A 16,879-nucleotide genomic window follows, 5' to 3' on the forward strand; every position below is an offset into this window, starting at 1 on the left:
AACGCACAGTAGCCAGGTCCCACCCTGTCCTAAAGGGGAATTAATATCTGTGTGTGACAAAGCCCGGAGAGGGGTGTGACGTTCAAAGTAAAATCTCCATACAGGACGTCTCGGTGAGAAGTGGTTTGTGGTGGGGAGAGTGGAGAGCCAAGAGCCATGGACCCCCGTACCCCTGATTCTCAACCCCTGCATGGCCTTGGTTTTTCTTAATTTAACCAGTCTGCTTTCTTACGGAGGGCAGACTAAGTCTCAAGAGAGGTTAGGTAGTTTACCCAAAGCCACAGAGCTTGTAAAGGGAGCACCAGGAATCTAATTCAACAAGTATTTAATGAGTTCCTGAGCTGGATGCTTAAGGGTCATTTAGGAGAAATAAGGATACAATCTTACTCTCTTGGTGGTTAGTGTGGAAGACAGCTTGACCTCAAGGAAAACCACAACACTGATTAAGGTTTCCAAAGGGGAGGTGTCTGATACTGAACCTTGAACTAGGATATTGAGGACAGACGGGATGTGTGAGATCTGAGGGAAGAAGAGGAACTAAGGAAGGAGACTAATGCATGGGCCAGACCTTTGCTGGACCTCAGGTCAGCAGTATGCCAATGTCGTGGGGCCAGAGGTTGGTCAACTTGGAGAAAGTGAAGGAAGAACTGGGACTGGAGCTACTTGGGGAGGGGGAGGGTGGCAGGTAAAGGGTCTGACCATGAGGGGTCTTGTGGACCCTGTGAAGGATTTGGGGAAACTGAGCATTTTCTAAATCCTGCACTTGGTGTAAGCAGGAATGGCAGGCACCTGGTCACATGGTCATCCTGAAGAGCCTACAATTCTGAAACTCAAACAGCTGTAAAACAAGTTTTTGATAAATTTGGTGCAAAATGTATTTGGCAGAACTTCACCTGGCATGAAGCTTTTTATAACCTATAAAGGATAGTTTTAATTATCTTACTTGGTTTGGGTTTGCCATCCCAAAATAGGCTCTTTCACAGCATAATGATTATTTCAAGCTAATTACTTTTGAAAGGCAGCAAATGCCGGGGAATCTTTGAAAATAGAATAGATGTTGCCCTTTTGTGAGGGAAATTTACATTCATCAGAGAAATATCCATTTGTAGGGGTTTCTTGCTCCGTATCAGGAAGAGGGGCAGGACTAAATCTTGAAACCCTTATCCAAAGAGTGCAGGGACTCAAATCGGCCTAACAACCTTGCCCTTGTTTACTGTTTTGCCTGATAACCTCCTCAAACTGCCCCCCCCACCCCCAGCATCTTTTGTCTAGCTGGGGGTTGTATTTAAGGTGGTGGCTTGGGCCATTTTGGGGAGTTACTCAGTTTTCCTAACTCCGTTGTGTACAGGATGTATACATACTAGAAAACTTACATTTTCCTGTGTTAGTGTGTCTTTTGATTAGAGCGGAGTCTCGGCCAAGAACCTAGGAGGATAGAGGGAAAATTAATATTTCCTCCCCTATACCTTAGGACCAAGGATGAAAAAAGCAAACCAAATTGGTATATGTGAATTCTGAGCCATCAGAAAAACTATTTCAAGCTTCAAAATTGAGGTTTCCTTAAGTTCTGTATTCTCATAAGACAGAAATTTATAGTGCTATTATAGTCCTTATTTACCTGATTATAAGAGTTTGGGATTGTAGGGGAGGAAAAATTTTCCCTTCTGTCCTTTTAGGTTCTGTGGCTAATCTAAGAATTGAGATAGAATAGATTAACAGGAAAAAAAACAATAATTACATATTTGTGCACAGGAATGTCACAAAGATAGACTGAAAAGACCACCAGACGATTGAGACTTACATACCATCCAGAACTCAGGAAAGAGCTAGGGGCCTGGGACTTCTGGTGTTGGGGGAGGCAATTCCTGGGAAGGTGAGTGGAAAAAAATCTGTGATACAAAGGTTGTCATGTTGCGCAGATAAATATCTCTTAGGTGAAAAAGTTCTCTCTGGTAATACCTCTCTTCTTGCTACAGGCCCCCTTATAAATTTCCTTTATAATTGTAGATTTCCCCCACAAATGGGGAAATTATTTTTTGAAGCCAGTTAAGATGGAGGTAAGGGGCCTTTCCTGATTCTGAGTCTTGGGGATTGCCTTCATCTCAAAATAATTCACATACCAATGGCATATTTTTGGGTGGCATGTTCTAAACCCCTTCAAGATGTAAAATGAATTCCACGTTAATGGATAGGTGACCAAGGCTGTGTCTTAATTTGGGTGTTTTACTTCTATCTGTCCCAGAGCTCATGCACTTTCCACAGCCCAAGTTGGGGTGAATGGGAGGTAGATGGGATGAGGAGATTGTGGTACCCCGAATGGGTAGGAATAGATGGAGCATAATAATAAAGGCATGGGAATAAAAGATTGGGGTTAGAAAAGGATAATCGGGCTAGAATGTGGTACTGGGTAAGACCACCTGAAACCCCAGAGTTTTTGGAAGTAATATCGTCTCTCCTCCAGTAATTAATGATGTGAGGAAACAATTGTTCTCCTGGGAGAGCTGCTTAGCTTGGCTTTCTTTTCTGTTTCCAGAGGCTGGAGAGTAGTTTTCCCACCGAGTTGTGACTGGCTGCAGGCTCTAGGAAGGGCTCCTCTTGGCAGCTGGAATTCAAAGGCCTGAAGCTTCACAGGACTTGAGCTGCCAGCAAAGTGAGGCCTGAGATTTTAGGGTGTATCCACTTCTCACTGTGGAGCCCACGCTCCTGAAGAAAACCCACCTCAGTGCAGTCCTGCATTTACAGCCCCATGGCAGTCCCGGCAGCCCTGGCAGGACTCCAGGCAGAAGCCAACTGTCCCATCTGTCTGGATTACCTCAGAGACCCCGTCACCACCGAATGTGGGCACAACTTCTGTCGCTGCTGCATCCAGCAGTCCTGGGCTGATCGCAAGGACAGGTTCCCGTGCCCCGTGTGCCGTCACACGTGCCAAGAGAGGCACTTGAGGAGCAACACCCAGCTGGGAAGGATGATTGACATTGCCAAGCTCCTCCACGTCACCAGGAGCAAGAAGAGGAGGCCGGAAGAGAGGCATTGGTGTGAGAAGCACAACCAGGTCCTGACCCTCTTCTGCGAGGAGGACCTCGAGGTGTTGTGTCCCAAGTGCACGCAGCCCCCTGGCCACCGGGGCCACCAGGTGAGGCCCCTGGAGGAGGCCGCCTCTCATCACAGGCAGAGACTCAGCCGTTACATCAGGCTCCTGAAGAAGCAGGTGGCAGACGTTCAGAAATTAATAAACATTCAAAGCAAAAAACCCTTAGAGCTGAAAGAGAAGGTGGAAAACCAAAGGCAGGAATTACTCTCTGAATTTGAGTGCCTGAAGCAATTTTTAGAACGTGATCAAGCAGCAGTTCTTTCAAGGTTAGCTGATGAAGAGAAGGACATGCAGCAGAAGCTCAGTGCAAACATAACCGCATTTTCAAACTACATCTCCACACTCAAAGGTCTACTGAGTAAAGTAGCAGAGAACAGTGTGCTGTCTGAATTGGAATTGCTGTCACAAATTAAAAATTTCTACAGGAGGTCTGAGGATGAGATCAGTCCATCAATTTTCTCAATCCAGTTAAGAAGAGAAGGCTGCAGCTTTCCTCCCCAGTATTCTGCTTTGCAGAAAATTATAAACAAATTTAGAGTAGACATTATCCTAGACCATGAGACGGCACACCCTAACTTGATTGTCTCGGAGGATAAGAAACGTGTGACATTTACGAAGAGAAAACAAAATGTTCCTCATTTTCCAAAAAGATTTACAGCCAATACAATCGTCCTGGGTTTTCCATATTTTTATTCTGGCAGGCATTACTGGGAGGTAGAAGTGGGAGACAAGTCTGAATGGGCTGTGGGGATTTGCAAAGACTCTCTTCCCACAAAAGCCAGGAGATCTCCCTTGGCCTGGCAGGGGTGCTGGATGATTCAGCGGCAGGAAGGTGGCTATGAGGCAGTGGGAGCTATACCAACCTTCCTGCGGTTAGACGCGAACCCCAGAGGCATTGGGATTTTCTTGGACTATGAGCTGGGTGAGATCTCATTTTATAACAGGACCGAAAAATCTCACATCTATACTTTTACTGACACTTTTACTAGACCTCTTAGGCCTTATTTCTATGTAGGACCTGATTCAAAACCTCTCCAGATCTGTACGGGAACAGATTATGAATGAAAACTCCCTGGATCATCTTAGTTTGTTCGTTCGTTTTAAAGAATGGAAGGTGGATAGGCTATTGTATTAATATGCCAGTAAAGCTAATCCTTCCACTGCCCCCAGTTTTTTCTTTCTCAGTTTCATCCAAGAAGAAAGTTTTATTTTGTTTAAGCAACTCGAGAACAGTGCTAGTGATGCCTCTCTCCAGGAATGTCCAGGGGTTTGCTGGGTGTGAGGGTGATTAAATTTGGCAGAAAGTGCAGGCGGAGTTTGCAAGGGATTAACCGAAACAGAACTGGTAAACTTGCCCTCAGCTCTGTGGAAGTTGTGCTATTAAAACATTATGCTCTTCCTGCCATGTACACATTGTGTACTAGACAGGAGCCGATTGTAACCTTGTTTTTCCCGAAGGGCACAATTGAAGGGGTTGGGGTGGGCATCGGAGAGAGCCTTTAACAAACCAGGGTTTGACAGCTTTTCCCTTTACCCCAAGGGGCCAGCTGCTCGTGGCACGCACCACATCTGCTTTCTTAGAAACCCTTTACATAGTTCTCATTTCATTCTAAATTCTTTGTTCTTATGCATTGTATTTTACAGCATGGTGACTTAGGCATTGTAGAGAATTGGAAAGTCTTACTAATAACAGACATTACAGTTAGGTACCGTGCCAGAGACTAAGAGATGAACCACCAGGTAGTAAAGGTTATTCAGGCACGATGGCATATCTATTTTTATTCAGCATTTTCTTACAAGTGTAAGTAACTTTTACTGAGCCCTAACAGTGTCCCAGGAGTTACCGTATTTTCAAAGCCAAAACTGAGTGGAAGGCTAGCTGTTAAAGATGCCCACGCATATTTAAACTCTGGAACACTGTACTAACTTCACCAGAAGGTTCTGCTCATTTTCTATGATGGACTTAAACTAGTTACAAGATGTAGATAATACTTAATTTTGCATGAAGATGAAATTTTACGTGTATGTGTATATGCTCCAAAGTTCACTTTCATATCTCTCCCTATTTTGAGTAGAACTTTATACCTTAGCCTCTTATTTCCATCATTTCCTCTTGTTTTTCTCTTCTACCAAAAATCTTTTATATTTTTGAAGAAAACAGATAATAATCAATGAATGTGTGGGTCATTGGAGCTTGATTTGAACAACTGAGAAAGACATTTGTGACTCGGGGAAATGGGAATATGGTGGCATGTTAAAGGTGTGCTAAAATTATGATTCAGGAAATGTTCTTAGAGATTCCTGGTGAAATACAATCGGTGCAATTTTGCTTTTATGATTTCCACTAGAGGACTCCAGCAAAAAAGGGGGAGGACACAGAGGGCAATAAATGAAGCCAAGTGTGACAAAATGCTGATAACCGTGGAATCTAGGTGATGGTGTATGGACATTCACTTTATGTACTCTTTTCTGTAACTTAATTTAAATAAAAAGAACAAGCAAAGGTTTTTCCCTTTATCTTTGCTCTGAGGTAAGGTTTCTGCTGTCTCTACTTGAAGTTTGAAAGGGTGCATTTGCAGGTGAATGAACATACTTACCTCTCCATTTTGTCTAAAATAGTTTTATACTGTTGATTTTGGGTAGTTTTGTCTAAAATAGTTTTATACTGTTGATTTTGGGTAGTTCCAAGTTTTGAGAAATGAGCTGTTAACTGAACTACAACTATTAACTGCCCATTTGCTTAGAGATGAGTGCAGATCAGATGACCTTTTTTTTTTTTTTTAAGATTTTATTTATTTATTTGACAGACACAGCGAAGAGAGGGAACACAAGCAGGGGGAGCAGGAGCGGGAGTGGGAGCGGGAGCAGGAGAGGGAGAAGCAGGCTTCCTGATGAGCAGGGAGCCTGCTTCGGGGCTCGATCCCCTGGGATCATGATCTGAGCCGAAGGCAGACGCTTAACCACTGAGCCACCCAGGTACCCCCGCCCTTTTTATTTAAGATGAGATGTCCTTTGAGCAGTTAAAGTCGGCTCCTTGTTGGCTTTATATGTTTTTTTTTTTTTACTGCAAACAAAAGATGCTTTGCCTCTTCTATTGTCTGTTGCCTAATTTTATATATATAAATTATGATGAACTCAGGATTACATTTTGCTTTCCTTTTGTTTTCAATTGGACAACTTTTTTTTTTTTAAAGAGTCGGGGAGAGAATCTTAAGCAGGCTCCACACCCAGCGTGGGGCTTGATCTCACAACTCTGTGATCATGACCTGAGCCAAAATCAAGAGTAGGACCTAACCAACTGAGTGACCCAGGCACCCCTGGACAACTATTTTTGGCAAATTCCCTGGTAGTACAACATGGTTACTCCAATAAATAATTGGCATATAGAAATTACTGGTGTAACCTTCTCCCCTACTCCCTTACCGATAACAGGCGCACACACGTTAACAGTGCTAACATTTTTGTGTAAAACTAGTGACTTCTTGGCATACATAAATCAGTATAAAGACCTTTTTGTGTGAACTAATTTGTAATAAGGCCAATATTAGGGACAAAGATTGGAAGAAAGCAGACCGAAAGGAGTCTTGCAAATATATTAGGATTTAAGCACAATGGGAAGCCACTGAGGGGCTTGAAGCAGGTAACTGAATGCAGTCAGATTTCAATCTTACTGGCTATATCACTGACATTCAGATTAGTGGTGTGAGCTGGAGATCTAAATTTAGGAGTTCTCAGTAAATGCTTAGAAACAAGCACTGGGAGTAGGTAAGAAAACTTGGAGAAAGGGGGCGCCTGGGTGGCTCAGTCATTAAGCGTCTGCCTTCGGCTCAGGTCATGATTCCAGGTCCTGGGATGGAGCCCCGCATCGGGCTCCCTGCTCGGCAGGAAGCCTGCTTCTCCCTCTCCCACTCCCCCTGCTTGTATTCCCTCTCTCGCTGTGTTTCTCTCTGTCAAATAAATAGATAAAATCTTTTAAAAAACCCCAAAAACTTGGAGAAAGGATATAGATTGAAAATGACAAAAATTCATAGGACTGGCTGAGAAGCCATCAGAAGCCTGAGGAGCAAGAATTAGGAAGATAGATGGAGGATAATTTTTCTTCCCCTAAGAGTGTAGAGTGTAGAGGGGTCCTGAGAGTAAAAACCACTACCTTAAAGTTTTAGAAGGAAAGAATGGAATAATAGACCACAAGAGGAATATTTGGTCTTGGACCTAGACAGGTAATTCCTTGAGTTAAAAAGGTAAAGAGGATGGGGTGCCTGGGTGGCTCAGCCGTTAAGCGTCTGCCTTCGGCTCAGGTCGTGATTCCGGCGCTGGGATCGAGCCCTCCATCGGCTCCGTCCTCTGCAGGAAGCCTGCTCTCCCTCTCCCACTCCTGCTGCTTGTGTTCCTGCTCTCGCTATCTCTGTCTCTGTCAAATAAATAAAATCTTTAAAAAAAAAATAAAGGGGAAGATGAAGAGGTGGGGGGTGGGAAAGGAATGGAATCTTCCCTTTTTTGGTAACTGCCTAGTTTTAAGTAGCCCATTGGCCAGGTCAGCCCATTGTGGCTATTTTGAGGTGGGTCACCTGATGGGCCTGCCTGTATTCAGCCAGTTGGGTCACTGTGGGCCATTTCTGCATTTCTGCCCAAGCCTGTTTGCCTAAAATCGGCCTCTACAGATGGGATGAGATTTGGGTCTATTAGAGGTTGAGGGATTTCCATCTGATAGGCTCTATTTTTTTTTTTTAACCTACATATTTACATTTTTATCTACATATTTATTTAGAAATCTTTTTCTTGGGGCGCCTGGGTGGCTCAGTCGGTTAAGCGTCTGCCTTAGGCTCAGGTCATGATCCCGGGGTCCTGGGATCGAGCCCCGCATCGGGCTTCCTGCTCGGCGGGAAGCCTGCTTCTCCCTCTCCCACTCGCCCTGCTTGTGTTTCCTCTCTCGCTATGTCTCTCTCCGTCAAATAAATAAATAAAATCTTTAAAAAAAAAAAATCTTTTTCTTGGTATAAATTAAGACATTTAAAATTTTGTGGGTTCTGGTTTCAGGTCATGCTTAGAAAGTTATGCCTATACCAAGATTGTAAATTTTGGTATCCAATATTTTCTTACATCTTTATATTAAGGTTAATTTTATATGTCAACTTGATTGGACATGGGGTGCCCAGATTAAACATTTCTGGGTTGACTGTGAGGGTGTGTCCAGAGGAGATTAGCATTTGAATCAGTGGATACTAGAAGATTGCCCTCCCCTATGTGGGTGAGCATCATCCAATCTGTTGAGGGCTTGAATAGAATAAAAAAGGCAGAGGAAGGAGGAATTCACTCTTTTTTTTTCCTGCTATTTGAACTGCCACACCTCTCCTCTACCCTTGGATTCAGACTGAATCACACCACTGGCTTTCCTAGGTTTCTGTTTGTAAATGGCCCATCACCAGACTTCTCAGCCTCCATGATCACAAGCCAGTTTCTCATATATGGCCTCTCTCTCTCTCTCTCTCTACATATATATATATATTTTTTGCTCTCTCTATGTAATATCTCCTCTCTATATAAAATATATTGATAATATATATCATACATAATATATACTATTTTAAAAAGCATCAAGTATATTAGGGATCTTCAGAGACACAGGAGATACCTCTCTTCTGTTAGATGTTAGATATCTATATAACAGAAGATATCTGCTTCTCTGAAGATCCTTAATATACTTGATGCTTTTTAAAATAGAACAATATAGGGGCGCCTGGGTGGCTCAGTTGGTTAAGCGACTGCCTTCGGCTCAGGTCATGATCCCTGGGTCCTGGGATCGAGTCCCGCATCGGGCTCCCTGCTTGGCAGGGAGTCTGCTTCTCCCTCTGACCCTCCCCCCTCTCATGTGCTCGCTCGCTCTCATTCTCTCTCTGTCAAATAAATAAAATCTTATAAAAAAATAAATAAATAGGGGCGCCTGGGTGGCTCAGTCGTTAAGCGTCTGCCTTTGGCTCAGGTCATGATCCTGGGGTCCTGGGATCGAGCCCCGCGTCGGGCTCCCTGCTCAGCGGGAACCCTGTTTCTCCCTCCCCCACTCCCCCTGCTTGTGTTCCCTCTCTGGCTGTGTCTCTCTCTGTCAAATAAATAAAATCTTAAAAAAAAAAAAATAAATAAAATAAATAAATAAATAAATAAAATAAAATAGAACAATATAATAAATATATGCCCCTTAAGAAAATTCAAGTATAATAGGAATATATAATTTAGTAAATGAAAGACTTAAGTTCACAATAGAACCCTTGTTACCATCTAACAGAATTTGGTATGTATCTTCCACCATTTTTATTTTATAAAAGTTATACATGCATATTCTTCAAAGCCAAAAAGTTCTCCACAACTTATAAAAAAACGCAATCTCTAGTGTCCCCAACTCCTCTCAGAGATAAGTACTTCCAGGTCTTCAGATTATCTTTTGGTATTTATCTCCATATTTCTTAATAACATTCTTCTATTGCTACTTGCTGTCTACCAACCTACCTCTCCATCCCAACCACATACATGCAGTCTTTTTTCTTTCAAATCTCCCATTTACTTTTATTATAACTTTTGTTAATAGTCAGTGTTTAAGTTATGACAGTGAATGCTCTGGTCACTTTTTTCTTCTCTGATCATTTTTCCTTTATTACTCACGATACTTTTTCTCAAGTTAATCTTCTTCCCTTTGAGCTTAGTGTGCTATGTATTATTTATTACTACTTGTTTTTTATTTTTTTAAAGATTTTATTTATTTATTTGACAGAGAGACCAGCGAGAGAGAGGGAACACAAGCAGGGGGAGTGGGAAGCAGGCTTCCCGCGGAGCAGGAAGCCCGATGCAGGGCTCGATCCCAGGACCCTGGGATCATGACCTGAGCTGAAGGCAGATGCTTAACGACTGAGCCACCCAGGCGCCCCTATTACTACTTGTTAATGCACATTCAAAGTGCTGATTCTCTATGTCTCTCAAACATTAAGGATGACATGCATTTTTTTTGCCCTGAACAAAGGCAAGGATGGTTTTGCCATTTATTGAAATGGGGAAGCTGGGTGGAGCAGGTTTGGGATAGGGGAAATCAGGCGTTCCCTGATTGAAAATACTGATTTTGAAATGTTTAAAAGATATCCAAGTGTCAACCATACAACTGGACCAGCAGTTCTGGAGTTCAGGAGAAAGACTGGCAATATAAATTTGGGGAATCATTTAGGCAATGACACTGGAGGAAATCAGAAAGGGAGTGTGTGTAGACAGAGATGAGAAGAGGGCCCAGGACTGAACCCGTGGGCTCTACAACCTTGAAAATCCAGGTAGAGAAACCGGATGTCAACCAGATTGCCTGCGGTAACGTATCTCTCTCCTGATTTCAACTAAAAACCTGGACGAAATATAAAAGCAATTATCTGAGGACTCCAAAAAGTAAATAGTAGCAGACAGACTGGGTTCATGGACACACTTGAAGAGCAACCTGTAAGGTGGTAGTGACTTTCCTGGGCCTTTTCCCTTTTTATTTCCCAGCTTTGATCTGAGTGAGATAATGAATCAAAGACAGCAAAAACTCAGGGAGCAATCCATCTTGTGAGAGGACCAGAAAAAAGGTCCCTGGGAATGTGATTTTTTTCTTTCTTTTTTTTTTTTTTCTCTCTCCTAGCTCTGCCCAGAAGCCAGACCTAACTCCAACTGGGGATCTGCACTCCCAGGCAATGGGGACCAGGAAAGAGGACCCTTACTTGCAAGGAGTGGTGTAGGATCCTCCTGTTACTTTCTTGCTTTGTTCATAGTGCAGGCCCATTTGTGCAGAATGGCACAATTGCATAGAAGTTAAATTTGCAAGAAAACCCCATCTATCTGGCCACAGGTCATTGGAAAAGGGAGTCAGAGAGTGGGGAGGAAAAGAGGAGAAAACCGGAGAAGGGAATTCCCTTTCTGTGACTATTTCCAGGCTCACCCCATAGCTGAGCATAAGGGAACAACCAAAGAAGCAAAGCAAATGCGTTGAGAAATGCACTACGATGTAAACCCCTACGAAGTCCCAGACAACTGAGGGGCTCACACAAGGGGCAGATAAAATATAAAAAGAATTAAGAATCAACACTAAGAAAGCAAGCAACCCAGTAAAAAATGGATAAATGTTTAGAACATTTTATCGAAGAACCCAAGCAGACGACCAATAAGACACGAAAAGATGCTCAAGATCAGAGCCACTGGTTAAATGAGAATAAAGAACACAGTAAGATACTATGATACACCTATTAGAATAGCTAAGATTTTTCAAAAGTGATAATGTCAAGCACTGGCAAGTATGCAGAGAAGCTGGAATTTTTATTATGGTGCTGCTAGGAATGCAAAATGATACAGTTATTTTGGAAAATAGCTTGGCAATTTCTTATAAAGTTAATGGTATACCTCCTATATTACTCGACAGTCCCACTCATAGGTATTTACCCAAATGAAGACATCACTTAAATGAAGTTCACACAAAAACATTAGTGCAAATGTTTAGCACAGATTTATTCATAGGAGCTTCAAAGCGGGAGCAACCCAAATGTCTCAACTGAGAAAAGGGTAAACTGGTATGCTCATGGAATACTATTTGGCAATAAAAAGAAATGAACTATTGATAATCATAACATGATGGATCTCAAATGTACTAGCTAAGTGAAAGAAGACAGACCTAACTGGCTACATACCATATGTTTCCATTCATATGACATTCTGGAAACGACAAAACTATACAGATAGAAAAAACAGGTCAATCCTTATCAGTGGTTAATAGTCAGGGGAGGGTTTAATTACAAAGGGAATAGAGAATTCGATATTTTGGGGGGAAGGGCTGATGAAGTTATTTATCTGGGTTGTTGTAGTAGTTTTCTATTGCTGCTGTCACATGAGTCACACCTCTGTGGCTTAAAACCACACAAACCTATTGTCTTCTAGTTTGGAAGTCCACAGTCCTAAAACCAAGCTGTGGGCAGGGCTGCATTCCTTCTGGAGGCTCTAGGAAAGAAAGGGATTATTTCCTCCCTGCCTTTTCCAGCTTCTTGAGGCCACCTGCCTCATGGTCCATTCCTCCCTCTGCGAGGCCAGCAGTGTAACATCACATCTCTGACTTCTGCTTCCTTTGTCACATCTTCACTGACTCTTATTCTCCTGCTCTCTTCTTTCCCTTACTATAAGGACCCTAGTGATTACACTGGACCAACACAAGCATTTTGAGATAACCTCTCCATCATTCATGATACTTCATTTCATTACACCTGCAAAGCCCCTTTTGCCATATAAGTTAACATACAGGTTCTTGGAATTAAGACATGAACATCTCTGGAGAGGGGCCATTATCTTGTCCACTACAGCCCACTCTCTGGCCCCCAAAGATTCCCATGTGTCCCACATGCAAAACACATTCACCCAGGGGTGTCTGGCTGGCTCAGTTGGTAGAGCATGTGACTCTTGATCTTGGGGTCTTGAGTTCAAGCCCCGCATTGGGTGTAGACTTTACTTACAAATTTAAAAAAAACAACAAAGAGGGATGGGTGGCTCAGTCGGTTAGGCAGCTGCCTTCGGCTCAGGTCATGATCCCAGGGTCCTGGAATCGAGTCCCGCATGGGGCTCCCTGCTCAGTGGGGAGCCTGCTTCTCCCTCTCCCTCTGCCACTCCCCCTGCTTGTGCTCTCTCTCTCTGACAATCTTTTTTTTTTTTTTTTTAAAGATTTTATTTATTTATTTGAGAGAGAGAATGAGATAGAGAGAGAGAGCATGAGAGGGGGAGGGTCAGAGAGAGAAGCAGACTCCCTGCCGAGCAGGGAGCCCGATGCGGGACTCGATCCAGGGACTCCAGGATCATGACCTGAGCCGAAGGCAGCCGCCCAACCAACTGAGCCACCCAGGCGCCCCTCTGACAAATAATCTTAAAAAAATCAACAACAAAGAGGAACCACCCCACCCCCACCTTCATCTCATCTCAACCTCCCCAGAGTTTCAACTTACTACTATTGTGGTATTGGTCATACAACTTTATCTGTACTTTTTTCAAAAGACACAGAACTTCATACCAACAGTGAATTTTGCTGTATATAAATGTGAAAACTGGGTCTAGAAAACGGGGAAACAGCAAAGGAGACTGAGAAGAAATCACCGGTAAGGTGAGAAGAAACTAAAAGTTTGTGGTGACCTGGAAGCTGAGTAAAGAAAGTATATCAGGGAGGCCATGATGAACTCAGATCCAGGACAGTGAAGGGTGAGTACTGATCGAGCAACATGGAAGCCCCTAGTCAACTACTTGACAACCGTAGTTTCTGGGGAGCAGTGGAAGCAAAAGCCAGACAGAATGTGGGTTCAAGAGAGAAGTGAAGAAGTAAAGACAGTTAATAAAGACCAGTGCCACTCAATTAGCCAGTCCTTGAACCATTAACAGATAGTTACTGGTCCTCTAGGAGATAAGGAGTATGCACTGGAATTTAAACCAACACACTGCTTCCAGTATTCAGAAATCTAGCTATGGAAAAAAAAAAGTCCTCTGCTTTTAATGCTTAGTGACAGAGTTGATTTACCTCCTGGCTCTCCAGCCTCCTCTTCTGATGGGCTGGTTGCAGGTGCCAGCAGCAGACCAGAGCCCGTACTTGGAGCAGAACTAGCAACACTCGGAGGTGTTTTGAGGCTTTACAGTAAAAAAAAAAAAAAATTGTTTCCTCCTCTATTCTTCAGTCATTCTGAGTTTATGCTTAACAAATTCTTTACTATCATTTTAGGGCGGTTCAGGGAGAAACAGTAGGAAATTTGTGTATTCCACACCATCTTTTCTTTCAAGTACCAGGTTTTCTTTGTATGTATAGCATGCACTATTACTTAAAAAGCAGTTGTACTAAATATACTGAGTTGTAACTTACATTTTTTATTTACTATATATTGAACATTTCTTTATTAATTAGAAAATAATAGTCACTGTAAAAATTTTGAATGGTACAGAAGTAGAATAAAAAGACAAAAATCCTTTACTTTTATTTTATTCTTCTTTAACTCTCCTACCTTTCATTCTCCCGTTCCCTAGTTACATACTCTTTACAGCGTGAACTATTAAGTTTGTTTTATATCCTTCTGGGCCTACTTCTGTCTTGATTCTCTCTCTCTCTATCGGACACACACACACACACACACACACACACACACACACACACAAATTTTTAACCTAAGTGGAATGTCAGAACATTATACAAATATGTTGAACAACATGCTTTTTTCACTTAACAATATATTAGAGGCATTATTTCATGTTCATATGTGTATATGCATATATTTTTCTTAATGTTGCTGAGTGTTTCGTGCCATGAATCTATCATAACTTCTTTAAGGATTGACCTACTGAATCTATTTCATTTCATGTACTCAATATGAAAATAATGAAGTAGGGGCACCTGGGTGGCTCAGTTGGTTAAGCATCCGCCTTTGGCTCAGGTCATGATCCTGGGGTCCTGGGATTGAGTCCCACATCGCGTTCCCCACTGAGCTGAGGGTTCTGCTTCTCCTTCTCCCTCTACTCCCCCCACCATGCTCTCTCTCCCAAATAAATAAATAAAATCTGTAAAAAAAGAAAAGAGAAAATAATGACGTAAACCTTCACTCATATAACTTTTCACACACGAATACTTTTGTAGGAAAGATGGTTGGGGTAAAAATTATTAGGTCAAGCTACCACTAAGAATGCTTTTCCACTTATTTGACCATTATTGATATATCCATTTGTGCACACTTATGCCAAAATTGGGTATGACTAATCTCACTCTTGCTACTCTACTTTTTAAATTTAAATTCAATTAATTAACATATAATGTATTATTAGTTTCAGAGGTTGAGTTCGGTGATTCATCAGTTGTGTATAATACCCAGTGCTCATTACATCACATGCCCTCCTTAATGTCCATCACCCCAGTAGCCCCAACCCTCAGTTTCTTTCCTAGAGTTAAGAGTCTCTCTTTTTTTTTTTTTTTTGGTGCAAAATGGTGGTTTATTAAAGCACAAGGACAGGACCCGGGGGCAGAAAAAGCTGCTGCACTGGGGTCTTCAGGAGTGGTGATTATATACTTGGGAGTTGGGGGAAGTAAGGAAAAGGGAGGTTTTCAAAAGAACTTTCATATGCTAGAGGACCTACAAGATACCAGAGGCCTTGCTATTGTCAAGGTAAGGTTGTTTTCCCCTCTAGCAAGGTATTAACATTAAGATAGTTGGGAGATTCTGGAAGAATGTCACACATATTCCCCTGGGCGGGGGTAGGGGGGTGGAGGTTGCAGGGTGTAAGCTTATGCTTTGTCTTCAGCTAGCCTTCTGCTCCCTCATCATTTCCCCCCTGAACAATTTTGATCCTTAAATCTTTAAGGTTGTTGAAAGTGGAAGGTCTCATCTTCTGTAACGTCTTCCTGCTGAATAGGGGTGTAGAGATGTCCCTACCTATGGGTCAGTATTGGTCACCCGGGGAACATATAGGGGAGTTATGAAAGGGGAGACAGCTGAATCCAACATGGTCAACATATATGAACCTCTAGTTAAGAGTCTCTTATGAGGGGCGCCTGGGTGGCTCAGTTGGTTGAGCGACTGCCTTCGGCTCAGGTCATGATCCTAGAGTCCTGGAATCGAGCCCCGCATCGGGCTCCCTGCTTGGCAGGGAGTCTGCTTCTCCCTCTGACCCTCCCCCTCTCATGTGCTCTCTCTCTCTCTCTCAAATAAATAAATAAAATCTTAAAAAAAAAAAAAAATAAGAGTCTCTTATGGTTTGTCTCCCTCTCTGGCAATATACCCTGTTTAACTTCTATTTCCCAAATAGGTAATAAGGTGGAACATTTTTTCACATGATTTTTGGCCACTATGTTTGATCTGTGAGCTGCATGTTCTTTGCTTTGCTTTTTTAAAATCTTAAATGTAGGGTCACCTGACGGTTCAGTTTGGTTAAGCAACGGAGTCTTGGTTTCGGTTCAGGTCGTGATCTCAGTGTCCTGGGATCAAGGTCCGCCCACCCTTCCCCCTCCCCCGCAAGGCCCCTCCCACGCTGAGTCTGCTAGTCCCTCTCCCTCTGCTCCTTACCCCACTCTCTCTCTCTAATAAATAAATAAATAAACAAATAATCTTTTTAAAAAATCTTAAATGTAATATTTGAATAGGTATAAAAATCAAGTTTCAAAATTCAAAAGATAGAAGGGATTATACAATGAAGTCTCACTCCCACTCATCTCCTAGCTACCCAGTTTCCCCCACCACAGGTTGGCAGAGGTGGACTGTAAGTTCCAACTCTCGGGACGCCTGGGTGGCTCAGTTGGTTAAGTGACTGCCTTCGGCTCAGGTCATGATCCCAGGGTCCTGGGATTGAGCCCTGTATCGGGCTCCCTGCTCGGCTGGGGGCTGCTTCTCCCGCTCCCTCTGCCGCCCCCCTGCTTGTGCTCTCCTGCTTTCTTGTTCTGTCAAATAAATAAATAAAATCTTAAAAAAATAAAAAAGTTCCAACTCTCTAAGTCATGTGATTGGTCTTCCAGACAACCAGCCCTTTTCCTTAGGGGATTTCCAAAAGTCACCTCAATACATAAAGTCAGGTGTGGTTGAAAGGGGCTTGTTATGAGTAACAAGACACTCCTTTCACTTTTATGGCTCTGGAACTATTCAGAAACCCGCTGAAAGACCAACCATTTTAACAAAAGATGTTCCTAGAGCTCTTAGGAAATTTCAAGGGTTTTAGGAGCTCTATGCCAAATATACATTTCCCTTTTATAAATCATAAACTGCAATCTGTGACATTAATTATAAATATATA

General features: G+C 42.6%; 2 protein-coding genes across 3 annotated transcripts in view; one reads left to right on the plus strand and one right to left on the minus strand.

The window, feature by feature from the left end:
* Positions 1 to 2,746: 2,746 nt before the first annotated feature.
* LOC118548296 (tripartite motif-containing protein 75-like) lies at positions 2,747 to 4,156 on the plus strand. The gene has a single exon (XM_036112124.2). It carries the CDS (start codon positions 2,747 to 2,749, stop codon positions 4,154 to 4,156), a length of 1,410 nt encoding a protein of 469 aa, XP_035968017.2.
* Positions 4,157 to 13,045: 8,889 nt separating this feature from the next.
* TMEM192 (transmembrane protein 192) overlaps positions 13,046 to 16,879 on the minus strand; it is a 40,784-nt gene continuing 36,950 nt past the window's right edge. The window contains exon 6 of one of the 2 annotated variants that reach the window (XM_078069412.1): positions 13,046 to 14,662. In XM_078069412.1, the coding sequence (XP_077925538.1) occupies positions 14,535 to 14,662 (128 nt within the window). In that variant the 3' untranslated portion in view covers positions 13,046 to 14,534. The remainder of the gene's footprint in view (positions 14,663 to 16,879) is intronic. The other variant, XM_078069413.1, reaches the window with a different exon arrangement.

The sequence above is a fragment of the Halichoerus grypus genome, chromosome 3 (assembly GCF_964656455.1).
Source record: "Halichoerus grypus chromosome 3, mHalGry1.hap1.1, whole genome shotgun sequence".
Taxonomy (NCBI): domain Eukaryota; kingdom Metazoa; phylum Chordata; class Mammalia; order Carnivora; family Phocidae; genus Halichoerus; species Halichoerus grypus.